We start from the raw sequence: 18,579 nt of genomic DNA on the forward strand, positions 1-18,579 counted from the left end.
TAGTCAAAAAGGCTTGATGAGCAGACCTGCCCTTTAAGGGGATTTTTTTTTAGAGAGAAAATCTGCAGTTCTGTCAGCAGAACTAGAACATACCAAGAAGCTGTTCTCACCTGACCTGGGCATGGAACAATAAACATCAGCCATGTTTTGTAAATATCCACATTCCTGCATATAGGTCAGAAGCCTCATTGATTATTAATCAAGTAGGTGTGTATGATGACACCACAAGTGGGTCCACCAATAGACTGATATAGGGGATGGCGAAGATGATGTCATATTTAACTCTTTCCTAGTCGGTATTAAACCCGGAGTGAGCGATGGAGAGGGCATTCTGCTCTTTACTTTCGCACTAGCTAGCAAGGCTGACTGGGACCTCTAAGCATGTTCTTCCTTTCTGTAATCTGATATAATGTATGCTGTACATAGGTAGTTTAGTGTAACGTAGTTAGGAAGAAGGTACCTGATTGACTTCAGCAGGGAGTCTAATCAAGAGCTTGTAACGCAACATGAAGATTGGCATGGCTAGGAATATGATGAATGTATCTATCTGTATGCCTGTTTCCTGAATAAATAACGTAAACATTGAAGAAGCCTGAGAAAGTCTATCTCCTGCTTGCTGTGTGGAGAGTCAAGTGATCTCACAATCTGTGAGATGGTGGTGTCGAAGCAAGGTGATATAGAACAGTTTATAACAGGCGGTAGAGAGCTTTGTAGGCGAGCGTCAGGATTTTAAATTGTACCCTTTGTGTAACTGCCAGCCAGTGAAGAGACTGACAGAGGGGGTGAAGTCTGGAGAAGAGAGAGGAGAGGTGGATGAGTCGTGCAGTAGAGTTCATGATGGACTGTAGTGGGGCTAAGAGGTTGGCGGGGAGTCCACAGAGCAGAGTTGCAATAGTCTAGTCGTGAAATATTCAGGGAATGCACCAGAAGACTGCTAGTGTCCTGTGTGAGAAAAGGACGAGGAAGTGGTACACCAGCAGGAGACATGCTGCCCAGTGTCCGTCCACCCTGCCCTGTGAATTCTTTCATCAGTTCCTCTCAGAAGCTATGAAAGCCTCTGGCAGCACAGTTCAACACTTGCACATCAATCTGCAAAGTGTACTTGTTCTTCTAATTGTATGTTCTAATGAAAAAAAAAACCCTCAGAGTAATAATTGGCTACTGCCTTTTAGCCAGACCACATGATCCCATAAATATGGCTTAAAATTTAGTTTAACTGTCCTCTATCAAACATGGCCTGTTGTGTGCTTATACAACTATGGGCAATGAATGCCTCTGTAATCTCTGTAAAGTGCTACGGAACAAATCAGTGCTATACAAATAAGCAAGAATGCTTTACATTACAAGAAAATGTACAAAAATCCATAAAGTTATTGCTGGTTACAATTTGTTTCCATTGTCACATAAGCATCTGAGTAATATTATGTTGACCTTTGTATAGTGGATTTTATCAACCATAAAGCTCTCAGCTTCATATAGTGTCTGGATATTGCTCTGAGAAAATATTGAGATCAGCTCAGCAAACCACGAAGATATTAATAAATCCCAGAATGCTCTTTTATTGCCTGATATGTTGTGATAGTCAGGGCTGTGTGTGATAGCCAGGACAAGGACGAGGACAGAAAAAAAAACAACAACTCTGATTTCCTACAATAAGTACATGTGATCACTGCTAATCAGTGTTACAAATATTAGTTACTCTGCATTATATTTAGTACCTTATAAATTTACTATCACCACCTTTATCGCACCTTTGAAATTAGCACCTGATTAGTGCTGTCAGCTTGACATCTGACAAGCAGTAACTACTGTATGCTGGTGTAGCAGCACCAAATCCCCAAAAAAGCTTTATTGGCAGGACCAATTACAGGGAGTGGTTGTGGGAAATAGGGGGTTGGGGTATACAGTCTATAAGGATGTGAAGGATATAAGGGACAGTATAGTGGGCTGGGTGAGGAGGATATAGGAGGCAGTATAAGGAGTATGCAGTCCATACAGTCCGTAGGGTATCATGCTTCTCTTAGTTAGTGGCAGGTAGCGACATATTGTGCTGTTATTTGTAAGGGTGTTTCCTCTTTCCTCAGTAGGATGTAGAGTTTCCTCTCCACATTTTGGAGGTGAAATCCTGCATGTGGGCAGAGAGTCCACTGGAAGTGGGCAGTCCTCACACACAGGTGCGTATTTGCTGCAGTGTAGCAGGAAATGGGCCTCATCACAAAGGGGCCCCTGGTCACACTGCTTGTACAGTCTCTCCTGTAGTAATGTAATTGGGAGTAGCGTCTTTTTTACATATATAGGTTAAAAGGAAAAAACCCTTTGATCCTTTTTCGGGTCATCCACTTCACCCGCTTACAAGCTTTATATACATAGAAAGGACCATAGAAAACATTTGTGCAAAATATCAAAAACTTTATTGACACAAAATACAAAGGGATTCCATAAAAATATCTCTGTAAGAAGCTCCTTGCGGATTTAGTAAATTCTTCCAATACAGGACAATAGCAACAGTAAGAACTTTGTTGTAGACTTAATGCAATAGTAATGAGACAACAACACACTCGTTTCGGGCGCACAAGGCCCTTTGTCAGGCTAATTGCACAAAGAGCTATCTGTTAATCCTGTGCATAATACATGACAGGAACATCAGAGAGCAAGGTAAACATCTGCACCAACCAGATGTATATTGCACAATCCTAATGGCGGACAAAAAGTACATCCAACTGCTAGCATAGCAACCACTTCAGGACCACAGGCTTACACCCCCCCCCCCCCCCCTAGTGATCAGGCCATTTTTAACAATAAAGGGCTGTGCAGCTTGGTCAGATTGCTGTACAGCCCTACAACTTAGCACACAACTGGATCTTGCCTCCTTTTATTGTCCTTAATAGGACACTCTGCCGCTGCTGCAATCTTGTTTTTTTTTTTTTTGTCTTTTTCCTCCCTCCTCCCCCCTGCGTCATCCTACATCGCCATAGGATAGTGATCGGCACTCATCCACGCCTCTCATAGACATCAGCCTATGAGAGGGCTTCATTTCCCAGCCAATCCAGGGGACAACCAAGTGTCTGCTGTACATCGCTGCAGGAGATCGCAGCACTGTACAAACATAAACAAAGGAGATTTCTTTCCCCTTTTGGTGGAAAACAGACTGATAATCGCTACCACGGCTAGCAGGCTGATCACGGGGCTGAGCTGCGTGAACCGGCAGGGAACTATCGTGCATGCGTTCCTTGCTAAAAAGCTCCAGGACTTGACGCCGATCGGCGTTATGCGGTCCTGGGGCTGCCACCACGGTCACACCCATTGGCGTGACGCGGTCGTTAGGTAGTTAATGTAGAGCAATGTTTTAGTGCTGAAGGGATCGTTGGGTGTCAGAGGCAGTAACTCACCTGCCTGACTAAATCATTACCATTTTGAAACTCCACCTGTAAGCAGCAAGAAGCTCTGTCCACCTTTGTTTCCATGTCCCACCCCCAGATCAGCAGCAGCCTTTAGGCCAATGGCTGACAAGTTTAAGGGGGGGGAGCAGCGAGGAAACACAGGTGGCGGTGGCCACACACGTTAGAAATTAAAATATGTATGATTTACAGGCGAGCAGGTAAGTTACTGCCGCTGACACCCACCGATCCCTTCAGCACTAAAACAGTGTGTTACATGAAGAGGTTTTTCTATGCACATTCTTTGTACTTAACGACCGGCTAACGCCGATAGGCGTCGACAGGTCGAAGTGGTGTTACCATGGAAACGGCCGCTCGTTCAAGCGGGCGTTCCATGTCAGTTCACGGAGGGTGTCTCCGTGAACAGCCTGCGAGCCTCTGATCGCGGCTCGCAAGCTAATTGTAAACACGCGGGGAAGAAATCCCCGTTGTTTACAGGATACGGTGCTGCCGTAAAGGAGATCGGCGATCCTCGGCCTCTGATTGGCCGGGGATAGCCGTCATCTGATAGGCTGAAGCTTGTCAGAGGTTGCGCAGGACGGATCTCCATCCTGTGCCGCCCAAGGGGAAGGAGGGGAGGGAGGGAAAGGGAGCGAGGTTGCAAATCGCTGCGGAGGAGGGCTTTGAGGAGCCCCCCCCACTACCCACATAGTGCCGGTGGCGATCAGACCCCCCCCCCCAGCAGGACATCCCCCTAGGAGGGAAAAAAGGGGGGAAGTCTGGTCGCCCTGGCTGCCTGCTGATCTGTGCTGTGGGCTGGAGAGCCCACGCTGGACAGATCAGCGCAAAATCCCCTGGTCCTGAAGTGGTTAAGCAGCACTGTATTTGCAGCATATCTTTCCACTTTTAAAGCAAACCTGAACTGAGAAAATTCACTTCAGGTTTTATACTTACCTAAGGAGAGGGAAGGCTCTGGATAGTATAGAGCTGTCCCATTCCTCCATCGGGCCTGTTGTTCCAGCGTTGTCCGCTAGTAAAGCTGCTCGGTCAAATAGCTCTTCGGGAACTTCTCGAGCCCCCAGGTAGTTCCAAAGACTGGTGCATCACTAGTGCTCGGGTAAGACTCAAATCTGAACTGTATATTTTTGCACTATAAACTATGAATCTATTTCTGGTACCACTCATGGTTGTATATTACCCTGTAGAGCACCATGAAAGATTATAGTGTCTAAACTATCATTAATAATACATTGGTGGTTGTGACACTGACATAGAATCAGTGGGAAGTGATTGATCATGCTGACAAAATCCCAACATCCCCAAGGCATTTTAGCGTAAGCCAGCTACCTCAACATAAAGTAATGTCACGTGCTCGAGTTCATGTCAATGGGGTGGAAGGAGCAGTGAGCAGGTAACAAACATTGATGATCCTGCACATCTAGGGACTTGTACGGAAATTAGAAAGATAAGGATAGGCTTTCTGATTTCCTGCCTAATTGACTAACTTCTGTGAGAGCAAATCAGTCAGAACCTATCTGCTACACTAACATATTTGAGTCTGCTGCACCACCATGATACAACAACACTATCACGCAACCTGCGCAAAATACCAAGACAAGGACACTCTCGTCTATGAGCAGCTAAGTATTATCAGCGCTAAATATCTCTAAGAGATTTTAAAGCCCCATGTCCTAAAAAAACAAATTTTAAATGTAAATAGTATTGAAAGGCTTAATACCTTTAAGTATTTGTATTGCTGTTCATGTCCCTACTGGCCATAGGACAGCTACGGCCAAAAATTGTAAAATTTAAAATACACACATACATATAAAATGTATGTTTTTCCCTGAATACAATGCACTATCAATTACTTTTTCCTATGTTCCAGTCACTTGTAGTAGTTAGTAAAAAATCTCACAGATCTGAAAGGTTTTTGTCCAATCCACCCCCTAATAGGATATTTTCAGTATTTCCTTCATTCATTACAAAAGCACTCCATGGAAAGGATCTATACAAAGATGCAGACTTTCTTGAATAGATCATCGGGGGGAGGAAGGGGGGTGTCTGCATGGCTGATATGGTAATGAACCCCCCCCCCCCCCCCAAATTGTGATGCCAGGACCTAGGTCCTGACAGTTTTCGGTCTATGAACCTTGTTGCATTGTGGGAAACAACAGCTGTTTCCAACTGCCAAGCAACCAATATCTCCTTCTGTGCATATGTATATCTATAAAAAAAATGTAGCCTATTGCAAAGTTAGTTGTGTGGTTATAAACAATGGTGGCACTGGGTGATTAGCATCCATCAGGCACTATTTTTGGATTTTTAAATGTAATTGTATTTTCTCCTGACCGCAAGCAGACATTTGTAACAAGGGCAGTAGTATACTGTATTGTAGCAAGTGTGCATTTCCCAGCCGGGCCCCTCTCAGAGAAACAACAGATAATAACCTTCCTATATGACAGGTGACAAGCAGGTTATTAATGGAGCTTCCTGCAATGGCATTGAACTCACAGCCAGCATCTCCTAATGTGGCATGGCACTATTACCACCTTCACAGCCATTCTCGCACTGTGTCCGAGGTGGAGGGGGAGGGGGGGTTTCTTGCGCTATATTAGATGTTGGTGGGGGGAGGTGGTATCATCACTCAAGTGTGTCACTGGCAGAACATCCCCTAAACACAGGTGTGACTACATTTATATACAGTGATGCTAAGATCTGCAGCAGGAATACAGGAGAGCCTATAATATTAACAGCCAAGATATCAAGTCTTTATTGGTCTGTGAGCATTGGACGTAATCCATAATTTGCTGCTGTCATTCATCAATCTTGCAAACTGTGTACACCACAGCATAGGAGGCGACTAAACAGTGAAATTACTGCAACCAGGAGAGCAATTACACTGGTCCCTCTAACCGCACATTTAAAAGCTAAAGCAAAAATGATACGCACGGAAAAACAATCAATTTTCATTAAACGCAAAGACACATCTCTGCAACAGCATTATATTATTCCCATACTCAAAACTCACCAGTTCAATACTGATGTGTTCATTTTATGACACATTTGTATCTATTCAAGCTAACTGTGAGGGAGAGAGGCCAGAGGGGACATTACATTAAGCATTATAGTGCGTTTCAAGGTTCTGTTAAGTTTAGCAGAGTTCACACAATAATTATGTAAATTATTCAGCGCTGGCAATGGTTTAACCTTAGATTAAGGCGACTCTGGCAACTGAAGAAAGCAATTCTATGCAGAATTATGAGGAAAATTCTTTTTCTGAATAGTGTGAAGCAAAACTTCCCAAAATCTGCTCAGCTGGTCATTCAGTGGAATGGAGGCCAAAACTTAAGTAACCCTGTGTCGAATGTCATACAGCGGTCACTAAGACTGAGTTCCTATAGAACTTGCTTGGAGGAATGAATCTAGTAGAGCTGTGGTAGTCACGCCTGTTCTCAGTACAGAACTTCTAAGTAGTGGAATTTGACTGCAGTATTGTCAGTAGCAGCACCCTCTGCCTGCCCACAGGATACCTTGTGCCTCTCGAGGGTCTGTTGCAGGGTACTACACCTGCGCAGCACTATTGCACAGATGCAGAATGCTCCTGGCTGTGGGAGCGGCACGTGGCCGGACTGCGCTGACTGGCTGAATTACCAGGACTCATAGCACAAGATCCAGGTGACAGAGGGCAGTGAGGAACTGATTGGCCTGAAGGGGGCTGGAGGAAGCGCCAGGTATGTATAAACCTTTTCTTTTCATCCGTCTCAGGTACCCTTTAATTTGTAGTCACCAAACCAAATTTTAACAACATATCAAATTATTGGATTTCATGAGCAAAGGGAGTGCATAAATTTGCATAAACCAGCATCAACGCAGAATTATTTTCATCTCATTGACCATCTCTATTAGTGACACAGCTACACATCAGGCTTTATTCTTACAGCATATATATTATTTAGTATATATAAAAGATTCCTGTGTACACATCATACACTCACCTAAAGAATTATTAGGAACACCATACTAATATGGTGTTTGACCTCTTTTGCCTTCAGAACTGCCTTAATTCTACATGGTATTGATTCAACAAGATGCTGAAAGCATTCTTTAGAAATGTTGGCCCATATTGATAGGATAGAATCTTGCAGTCGATGGAGATTTGTGGGATGCACATCCAGGGCACGAAGCTCCCGTTCCATCACATCCCAAAGATGCTCTATTGGGTTGAGATCTGGTGACTGTGGGGGCCATTTTAGTACAGTGAACTCGTTGTCATGTTCAAGAAACCAATTTGAAATCAATCGAGCTTTGTGACATGGTGCATTATCCTGCTGGAAGTAGCCATCAGAGGAAGGGTACATGGTGGTCATGAAGGGATGGACATGGTCAGAAACAATGCTCAGGTAGCCCGTGGCATTTAATCGATGCCCAATTGGCACTAAGGGGCCTAAAGTGCCAATAAAACATCCCCCACACCATTACAACACCACCAGCCTGCACAGTGGTAACAAGGCATGATGGATCAATGTTCTCATTCTGTTTACGCCAAATTCTGACTCTATTGAGACTTATCAGACTAGGCAACATTTTTTCAGTCTTCAACTGTCCAATTTTGGTGAGCTCGTGAACATTGTAGCCTCATTTTCCTATTTTTAGTGGAGATGAGTGGTACCCGGTGGGATCTTCTGCTGTTGTAGCAGGCCACTGTACTACTCCTGCTCAAGAAACCCTCCTTCGACCCCTCACTACCCTTCAACTACCGCCCTATCTCCCTCCTCCCTTTTGCCTCAAAACTCCTTGAGCATCTCGTTCACAAATGCCCGACCCAGCACCTCAATGCCAACTCACTGCTAGACCCACTGCAATCTGGATTTCGGCCTGCCCACTCAACCGAAACAGCTCTCACCAAAGTGGTCAATGACCTTGCCTTAGCTAAAGCTGAAGGTAAATACTCCATTCTCCTCCTCCTTGACCTTTCAGCAGCTTTTGACACAGTAGATCATCCCCTACTCCTTCAGTCCATGGGCATTTATGACCTCACCCTGACCTGGCTTTCATCCTACCTCTCCAACTGTTCCTTCACAACCTCCTTCAATGAGTCCTCATCCACCCCTAACGGCCTCTCGGTGGGAGTCACCCAAGACTCAGTCCTTGCCCCCCCTACTGTTCTCCTTATACACATCCTGCATTGGCAAGGTTATCTCCTTTATAGGTTTTAACTATCATCTGTATGCTGATGACACCCAGATCTACCTCCACACCCCTGACATATCCCCCACTACCATGGACAAGGTCTCCTCCTGCCTATCAGCCATTTCCTCCTGGGTTTCCGCTAGGTTCCTGAAACTAAATCTAGACAACATGGAATTTATGATCTTCCCACCCCGGCCATCCCTGAACCTCCCAGATGTGCATGTCACTGTTAACCACACTACCATTCGCCCTACCTCTCAAGCCCGCTGTCTGGGTGTCACCCTGGACTCCGCACTCTCCTTCAATCCCCACATCCAAAACCTCACAAAGTCCTGCAACTTCCACCTTCGCAACATCTGCAAGATCTGCCCTTTCCTGACCTCTGCCACCACCAAACTCCTTATCCATGCCCTCATAATTTCCCGCCTTGGCTACTGCAATGCCCTTCTGTCTGGTCTACCTATGACCCGAATAGCCCCACTGCAGACCATCATGAATGCGGCAGCCAGAATTATCCACTCCTCCCATCGCTCCCCCATGGCGGCTCCCCTCCGTGAATCCCTCCACTGGCTTCCTATCCAGTCCAGAATCAGATTCAAGATACTGTGTCTGACCTACAAATCTGTCCACAAAACCTGTCCAACCTATAATTCCGATCTTACTCGAAGTACACACCTAGCCGCTCACTCCGCTCCTCGAATGAACTTCGCCTGACTGCCCCCCGCATCACCCAGTCCCATGCATGCCTCCAGGACTTCTCAAGAGCTGCTCCAACACTATGGAACTCCCTACCTCCACCCATTAGGGCAGCCCCCTCCTTCAACATCTTCAAGAAGGCCCTCAAAACTCACCTTTTCACTCTGGCCTACCACCCCTCACAAGTGATCTAAACCCGCAGCTGAACTCTGGTCCCCTACCTTTCGTGTCCCTACCTCTCCCTTTAGATTGCAAGCCTTTGGGCAGGGTCCTCCTCCTTTTGTGTCCTACCTGATCATGCACCTCCATTACTGTGCACCCATGCTATGCATTTGAGTGAGCCTAATTTGCCTAATCCCCATGCTCACATCCAGTGACTGACTAAGCATTACCTTGTACTCATACTGTGCTGCATGATTTTTTCTTTGTATCCCTGTATTGTCATATTTCTGTATGTCACCCCTAAATATTGTCTTTAACCTAAACTAATGTCCAGCGCTGCGTAATATGTTGGCGCTTTATAAATACAATACAAAAATAAATAATCTGCATCAAAGTTGTGCGTGTTATGGCTTCACAAATGCTTTGCTGCATAACTCGGTTGTAACGAGTGGTTATTTCAGTCAACGTTGCTCTTCTATCAGCTTGAGTCGGCCAATTCTCCTCTGACCATTCTCGCCCACAGGACTGCTGCATACTGGATGTTTTTCCCTTTTCACACCATTCTTTGTAAACCTCAGAAATGGTTGTGCGTGAAAATCCCAGTAACTGAGCAGATTGTGAAATACTCAGACCAGCCCATCTGGCACCAACAAACCATGCCACGCTCAAAATTGCTTAAATCCCCTTTCTTTCCCATTCTGATATTCAGTTTGGAGTTCAGGAGATTGTCTTGACCAGGACCACACCCCTAAATGCATTGAAGTAACTGCCATGTGATTGGTTGATTAGATAATTGCATTAATGAGAAATTGAACAGGTGTTCCTAATAATCCTTTAGGTGAGTGTATATACAGTCACAATCAGATATGTGTATCTGACTTTAAAAATACGGGGACTACTTTATTGAAGCAGCACAAGTAAATATTTTTTGATTGGTTTATTTCATTTTTATGGACTAAGCAGATCTATTACTGTATATATTAAATTATTTATGATCACTATTATCTGAGAAATAAAACATTTTATCATATTTTCTATTTTAATTACAGTTTAAATTCACTAGGAGTCAGAGTCGGTGCATTTTTTCCCGACTCTGATTCCGACTCCTGGTACCCAAAAATTGTTCCAACTCCGACTCCACAGCCCTGCTACTGAACCATCAAATTTGGCCCACAAGTGGTTTCCCCACTTTGCATTATGTTTGGCCCACTCCATAAAGGAAGCTATGTTGCGGATGAATCTTTAGATAACCAGGGAAGACATATGGGTGAGGCAGGGGAAAGCACTAGACACCAGTGAACTGTATAGGGGAGGAAGGGAAGATTTTCACTAGACACCAGGGAACTGTTTAGTGGTGTGAGGGGAGGGTGGACCCTTAAACACCAGGGAATTGTATGGGGAGGGACCACTAGACACCAGCAAACTGTATAGTGGTGAAAAAAAAGGCCACTAGACCTCAGGAAATTTTACAGGGTAGGGAGGGGGCCACCACTAAACACCAAGGAACTGTAGGGAGGAGGGCCAGTAGGAACCATAGAAATTTTTTAAGGGATGGAGGTGGCCATTTGATATTCAGGTTGGCCTGGGACTTGGTTCCAGTTTCAATTTTGGCCCACATTGTATTTGAGTTTGACACCCATGCTTTATAAGGCAAGGAATTTAACATATAATAATAATAATAATTCTTTTTTTTTTTTTTTAATAATATTAATAATCCTAACATTTGTATAGCACTTTTCTGACTAGGTCGAAACCTGGTCTCCTACAACAAAGGCAGAACCCTTAAAGTATACCTGAAGTGACATATGACATGATGAGATAGACATGTGTATTTACAGTGCCTAGCACACAAATAACTATGCTGTGTTCCTTTTTTTTCTTTCTCTGCCTGAAAAAGTTAAATATCAGGTATGTACAGTGGTTTGCAAAAGTATTCGGCCCCCTTGAAGTTTTCCACATTTTGTCATATTACTGCCACAAACATGAATCAATTTCATTGGAATTCCACACGAAAGACTAATACAAAGTGGAATACACGTGAGAAGTGGAACAAACTTCATACATCATTCCAAACATTTAAAAAAAAATATATAACTGCAAAGTGGGGTGTGCGTAATTATTCAGCCCCCTGAGTCAATACTTTGTAGAACCACCTTTTGCTGCCATTACAGCTGCCAGTCTTTTAGGGTATGTCTTTACCAGCTTTGCACATCTAAAAACTGAAATCCTTGCCCATTCTTCTTTGCAAAACAGCTCCAGCTCAGTCAGATTAGATGGACAGTATTTGCGAACAGCAGTTTTCAGATCTTGCCACAGATTCTCGATTGGATTTAGATCAGGACTTTGACTGGGCCATTCTAACAAATTGGTATGTTTTGTTTTAAACCATTCCATTGTTGCCCTGGCTTTATGTCTAGGGTCGTTGTCCTGCTGGAAGGTGAACCTCTGCCCCAGTCTCAAGTCTTTTGCAGAATCCAAGAGGTTTTCTTCCAAGATTGCCCTGTATTTGGCTCCATCCATCTTCCCATCAACCCTGACCAGCTTCCCTGTCCCTGCTGAAGCACTCCCAGAGCATGATGCTGCCACCACCATATTTGACAGTGGGAATGGTGTGTTCAGAGTGATGTGCAATGTTAGTTTTCCGCCACACATAGCGTTTTGCATTTTGGCCAAAAAGTTCAATTTTGGTCTCATCTGACAAGAGCACCTTCTTCCACATGTTTGCTGTGTCACCCACATGGCTTGTGGCAAACTGCAAATGGGACTTCTTATGCTTTTCTGTTAACAATGGCTTCCTTCTTGCCACTCTTCCATAAAGGACAACTTTGTGCAGTGCACGACTAATAGTTGTCCTATGGACAGATTCCCCAGCCTGAGCTGTAGATCTCTGCAGCTTGTCCAGAGTCACCATGGGCCTCTTGACTGCATTTCTGATCAGCGCTCTCCTTGTTCGGCCTGTGAGTTTAGGTGGATGGCCTTGTCTTGGTAGGTTTACAGTTGTGCCATATTCCTTCAATTTCTGAATGATCGCTTGAACAGTGCTCCGTGGGATGTTCAAGGCTTAGGAAATCTTTTTGTAACCTAAGCCTGCTTTACATTTCTCAATAACTTTATCCCTGACCTGTCTGGTGTGTTCTTTGGACTTCATGGCGTTGTTGCTCCCAAGATTCTCTTAGACAACCTCTGAGGCCGTCACAGAGCAGCTGTATTTGTACTGACATTAGATTACACACAGGTGCACTCTATTTAGTCATTAGCACTCATCAGGCAATGTCTATGGGCAACTGACTGCACTCAGAACAAAGGGGGCTGAATAATTACGCACACCCCACTTTGCAGTTATTAATTTGTAAAAAAAATGTTTGGAATCATGTATGATTTGCGTTCCACTTCTCACGTGTACACCATTTTGTATTGGTCTTTCACGTAAAATTCCAATAAAATTGATTCATGTTTGTGGCAGTAATATGACAAAATGTGGAAAACTTCTTGGGGGACTAATACTTTTGCAAACCACTGTGAGTGGCTGACTCAGTCCTGACTCAGACAGGAAGTGACTACAGTGTGACCCTCACTGATAAGAAATTCCTCTTTTTATCTCTTTCTTGCTCTCAGAAGCCATTTTCTGCTAGGAAAGTGTTTTATAGTTGGAATTTCTTATCAGTGAGGGTCACACTGTAGTCACTTCCTGTGGACTGCGTCAGCCACTTACATACCTCATATTTAACTCTTTCAGACAGAGAAAGAAAAAAAGGAACACAGCATAGTTATTTGTGTGTTAGGAACTGTACATACACATGTCTATCTCATCATGTCACATGTCACTTCGGGTATCCTTTAACCAGTACACTATCCAGCCACTATGAACTACTACTACTGAACAATGATTACAACACTCCACTGCAGAAATCCAAAAGACAATAATATATACAGTGCAAATGCATGTGTGAGAATAGGCCCATTAGGATTGCATAGATCCTTTCTGCAGCAAGTCTAGTGTGAACAGGTCCACAGGAACAAGACTGAGACTTATAGCACTGAATTATTCATGCTTGCATCTTTAGGAGGAAAAGGGGTCATTGGGCAAGTTCTATGTCAGATCACACCACATATACATGTTTATCGCATCATCTGACACGTCACTTCAGATTTTACCTCAAAAAGAGTTAATCTAATAAAAAACTTTAATGAACATTTTGCATTGTAATCTTTGGTCTGGACTGGATCAAAAAATGTTCAGGCTCGAGGTCTGCAGTGGGTCTAAGAAACCTCTTTTTCTTACATCTGCTACACAACAGGCAATACACTGCAGGACCATGTGTTTGTGGATGAAAGGAGTATAGTAGGGGTTGGTTAGCCCCTACACACAAGTTTTGTATCTTTGACTTCTTTCAGGCAAACAAACTGACCAAACTTGGTGGAGTTTGGTCCGAGACAGGAGAAAAGGACACATGCGGCAAGTGGACTAAATTGGCGCCGCCATAGGCGCCAATGCAAAATAGCGGCCTTTGGGCACCAGAGTGGAAATTTTGGTGCCCAATATATAGCGGGCACTGTATCGGCGCCTGCTATTTATCGGGCATTACGGGCGCCTAAATACCGCTATTCAGCGGCGCCCATTTAGTCCACAGAGTGCTGTGTGTAGGGAGTTCTGCAGCCACCGTTCTGGCATTGCTACATGTAACAGCATGGCTCAGGACTGAATGGAGAGTTGCTTCCGGGAGGTGCTGGGCCGCTAAAGGGAAAAGCAGCAGGTTCAGTTAGTGGGGGAATTATGGGAGAGCCGGGCTTTACCGGCAGAGATGCCAGATGGAGCGGACACCCTGGGGTATAAAGGAGCTGTGCAGAGAGCTGAAGGTGACCTGGGGCCCAGGCAGGATGCATGCTTTGGCCTGATATTCTTCCTGTGCTGGTCAGAGTCTCTCACACTCCCCGGGGCTAAGCGTCAGCTGTGGAAGATCCTCCGCCTTCAAAGCAATGCCCCAACTCCTCATCCTCTCCTTGTGAGCCCTGCGCCGCTGCTTCCACTCCTCCTCTTGTCCCCTCACAGTCCAGACAGGGCTCCCGTGGCCATAGTAAAATATCGGTATTTAATATGAATATTTTACACTTTTATAGTAAAATATCTGTATTTAATACCAATGTTTTACTATCGCCCTTACTGGGCGCCATTTTTTCCAGACGCCCTTTTTGCATGGACCCATTTGGTCAGTTTGATATCTTTCAGGCAAAGTTAAAAAACTTGTTGATTCACGTAACTCAATAGTTCTCTACTAATGATAAACAGATCCCATAAAGGGCACCTGAACTGTGAAGGATATGGAGGCTGCCATATTTATTTCCTTTTAAACCATGCAAATTACCCGACTGTCCTTCTGACTTCTTTGGCATCCGTAGCATCTGCATTACACATCTGAAACAAGCATGCAGCTAATTTAGTCAGACTTCAGTCAGCACACCTGATCTGCATGCTTGTTCAAGGTCTATAGCAAAAAAGTATTAGAAGCAGAGAATCAGCATGATAGCCAGACAATCCGCATTGTTTAAAATGAAATAAGTATGGCAGCCTCCATATCCCTCTAACCTCAGGTGTGCAATAATGTTTTCAAAGCCAACACCAACAAAATATTACGACAAACACAATGATATTACAGCACTTAACGCTCCCAAGTCGTGTATCTCCACAGGGGTACAGACTCAACACGTCAAGTCAAATAATACATTCCTTAAAATGCTGAGGAAATTCTATTATTGCGCAAATGTTATGAAGCAGCATGATTGACACAACTTTTCTTGCTTGAAAAAAATTGTTTTGGTTCCATAAAAGGCTGTAATAGCTACTGCATTGTACATTCTTTATGATGAGCAATGGGGAGAAAAAAGAAAGCAATGATATTGCGCACTATTGATGGTTCACCAAAGTAATGCTTGGATTCTGGCATTCCTGTACAGTAGTGGAGCATTAACCTAGTAAGATGCCAGTAATGATTCACAGGGAGTTTTCTGGCATGCTTTTAAACTGCTGCAGCCTGCAGACAAAAACACCATGAAGATGAAAGTGCTCGTAATGCTGAGTCAGCAAGAAGATCAATTATGTCTTTTGTTGTAAGACTGAAAACAGTTCAAATCATGTATCATATTTTTCTTCCGTTTGACAACTATAGCTGCTTTTTCCTAATTAAAAAAAAATCATATTTTACCTCCTCGATCTCGAGCCGCTAAATGAGTTCCCCTTTTCAATGTAACATCCAACTGGTACATCCCGACACTAGGGAGTGGGAGATCTACATTACTGCTGGCCACGCTGTTGATTTTCTGAAAGAGAGGAATAAAAACAAGTTATTTCACATCTAATTTTTTTCAAGTTGCTTAACTTAACTTTTTTTTTCATAGGAAGGAACAGCATTTGTTATTTTCTTTCTCCGTTTCTACAGACATTAATATGTTTCAGTTTTGTTTTTGTAACAAATCCCAAAAGAGGACACACTGAAGATTAACCAAGCAAGGTTGCACTAAAACAACAAGGCACTTAAAATGACATGGAAGCAAAAATAAACTAATGATATAATGAACTGTATGTGTAGTACAGCTAAGATATAGAGCATTAGTAGCAAATAAATTATTTTAATATTGTTTCCAATACAGAAATAGTATTCAGTTGTTATCCATGCAAAAGAGCCTCTCTGAGGGGTGCATATTAATTCAGCGCCGCTCAGTTCGGCACGGTGAGAGACGAACGACAGCTCTCATTGCTGCCGCTAAACTCAGAGGCGGCGTTAAATGCTATTCCCCCTGAGTTGTCGCAATTCGGAGGGAGATGTAATGCGGGGTCTGGCAGCTGCTGGAGCCCTGAATTACCGCTACGCGCACCGCGCAGCATAGTATTGCTGCTATGACGGCGCCCAGTTTCGGCGCTCGGCTCTCAGAGCCGCGCGCCCAAATCAGCTGATTCGTCTCCTTGGGTCACTGTTTTCTGAAACAGTCAGAGACACGTTTAGATAAGGGAAGTTGAAAGGGTCATTAGCACTGCTTGTTTTATAGTTTAAAACACAGTGGTGTGGCCTGTAATTGAGTGTGGCTTGTAATTGCAAATATGACAGAATTATGCAGTGTTATAAAAACAAAGCTATATATCTGAAAATAAAATATAAGACTATTTTCTTTGTTACTAATGATCTATTAATTATCAGTACTACACATACAATTCATTATATCATAGGGGTTTTTTTTTCGCTTCAGTGACACTTTAAAGGGATAATCCACTTTCATTACAAAATTGCCACAAACTGCTGCAGATTTTTTTTTTTTTTATAAATTCCTACAATTAATGTTTTCTTTCAATCTGCAGCCATCTAAATATGTCCAAAATGCAATAAGCAATAAGCTGTTGCAGACTGTGTGGAATCTCCACCTTGCTGCATAAGTAATTAGCTACACAGAGCAGGAGCCGTTTTCAACACCTGCACTAGTCCACTGAGCATCAATAAACATTAAGTCTGGTTGCACACTTGAGGTGAGTGAAAACATGAGTGCTGTGCTGAAATTGTATTTTTTTGTGTGGGTTTTTCGCATGCAATTTCTAAAACTATTGAATTGTGTTTACATGCGTCTTAACAAACCACCTCAAAATGCAAAGACTTCCAAATGCTCATGGCATGGGGAGAAAATGTTACACCCAGGCAGTTACTTTCCCTACAATGCAAACTAGAAACTGAACTGCGAATAAATGCTGAATCGTTAGTGGCTCAAATCCATTGCATGTGCCGCACGCAGCCTTTGATGAAATCTGACAAAACGTTCACAATTTGCCCTAGTTTCTACCAAGTCTGACACTCATATCTTCTGTGTAATAAACACTGCCGAATGCTCATGTGCACATAACAACAAAATAACCAAGCTGAAACAGTGCTTGCCATTTGAACTATGCAGAGGCGAACTAAACTTAACCACTTCTCTACCACTTTTTTCCCCTTCAAAAGCTTCCCATTCATTCAGTAATAACTTTATCACTAATTATCACATTGAAATGATCTATACATTATTTTTTGCGTGAAAAACTAGGCTTTCTTTGGGCAGTACTTTATGCTAAGAATTATATTATTTTATATGCATTTGACAGGGAAGAAGAAGAAAAAAATGAAAAAAAAATTACCATTTCTCAGCTTTCAGCCATTGTAGTTTAAAAATAAAATGTGCTATTGTAGATAAAACAGACAAATTTTATTTGCCCATTTGTCCCAGTAATTACAATGTTTAAATTGTGTCCCTAGTACAAAGTATGGCGATAATATTTTATTTTGGGTTAGGGGTGAAGGAGTTTCAAAAATAATGAAAATGTATTTAATGTTTCTATGGTAAGTGAATAATGGTGTATTTGGAAGTAGTTTTACTTTTTGGCCACAAGATGGTGCTATACGTATTCAGTTTTCTAAAAATAGAATACAGAACCAAATATTTACATGTGTTTATAGGTGTTTGTAAACAAGGATGTAGAAAAGTGTGGCAGAAGTTGCTAAGTGGTTAAATATTATCAGCACAAGTAAAAATCAAACTGCTGTTATGTATTAACCTACGCATTTGCAGTTGTTTTTTGTTTTTGTTTTTTTTTTGTTTTTATAACAGCCATCTGATACTGCTCGAACTATGTGGGACATGAGATCTCTGAATAAGCGTGTCAAGGAATAGTTTACATCACAGTTCTTCTATTCGTTTAAAAGATAAGAAAATAAATGTAAAGCTTTGTAGAAAGAAAAAGAACAGATAACTGGGAGAAAGGCTAGAGATAGAGAAACAAGAAAGTAGGCAGCGAAATAAGTAAAAAGTCTTGTCAAGAGTAAAGAGTACTTGTGCTCTGTCCATTGTATAATAACGGCTTTCTCTGTAAATTTCCGAAAAAAGGAAGAAGTACGACCATGTACCATTAAAGCATTCCCTCATCACATTTATATTACATTGTAATAATGCTTCAAGTAATTGCTTCATATAATTAGAGAATCCACAAGGAGGCATCATTCCTTCCACAATAGGAGCAGTCATCTCCATCGAATGCTCAAGAATGGATCTTCTGGCAGCCATAAAAAACTGACAATAGTATGTGTGTGTTTGGGGATATTGGGGGCAACTGGCCAGCTGGAGAGGCTCCAGTTTAATC

General features: G+C 42.9%; 1 protein-coding gene across 7 annotated transcripts in view; it reads right to left on the minus strand.

Moving 5' to 3' along the window:
* MCTP1 (multiple C2 and transmembrane domain containing 1) overlaps positions 1 to 18,579 on the minus strand; it is a 980,166-nt gene that overhangs the window by 634,117 nt on the left and 327,470 nt on the right. For all 7 annotated transcript variants that reach the window (XM_068247591.1, XM_068247583.1, XM_068247617.1 and 4 more), the window contains exon 2: positions 15,629 to 15,743. In XM_068247591.1, coding sequence (XP_068103692.1) covers positions 15,629 to 15,743 — 115 coding nt within the window. The remainder of the gene's footprint in view (positions 1 to 15,628; positions 15,744 to 18,579) is intronic.

This window comes from Hyperolius riggenbachi, chromosome 1, assembly GCF_040937935.1.
Source record: "Hyperolius riggenbachi isolate aHypRig1 chromosome 1, aHypRig1.pri, whole genome shotgun sequence".
NCBI lineage: Eukaryota > Metazoa > Chordata > Amphibia > Anura > Hyperoliidae > Hyperolius > Hyperolius riggenbachi.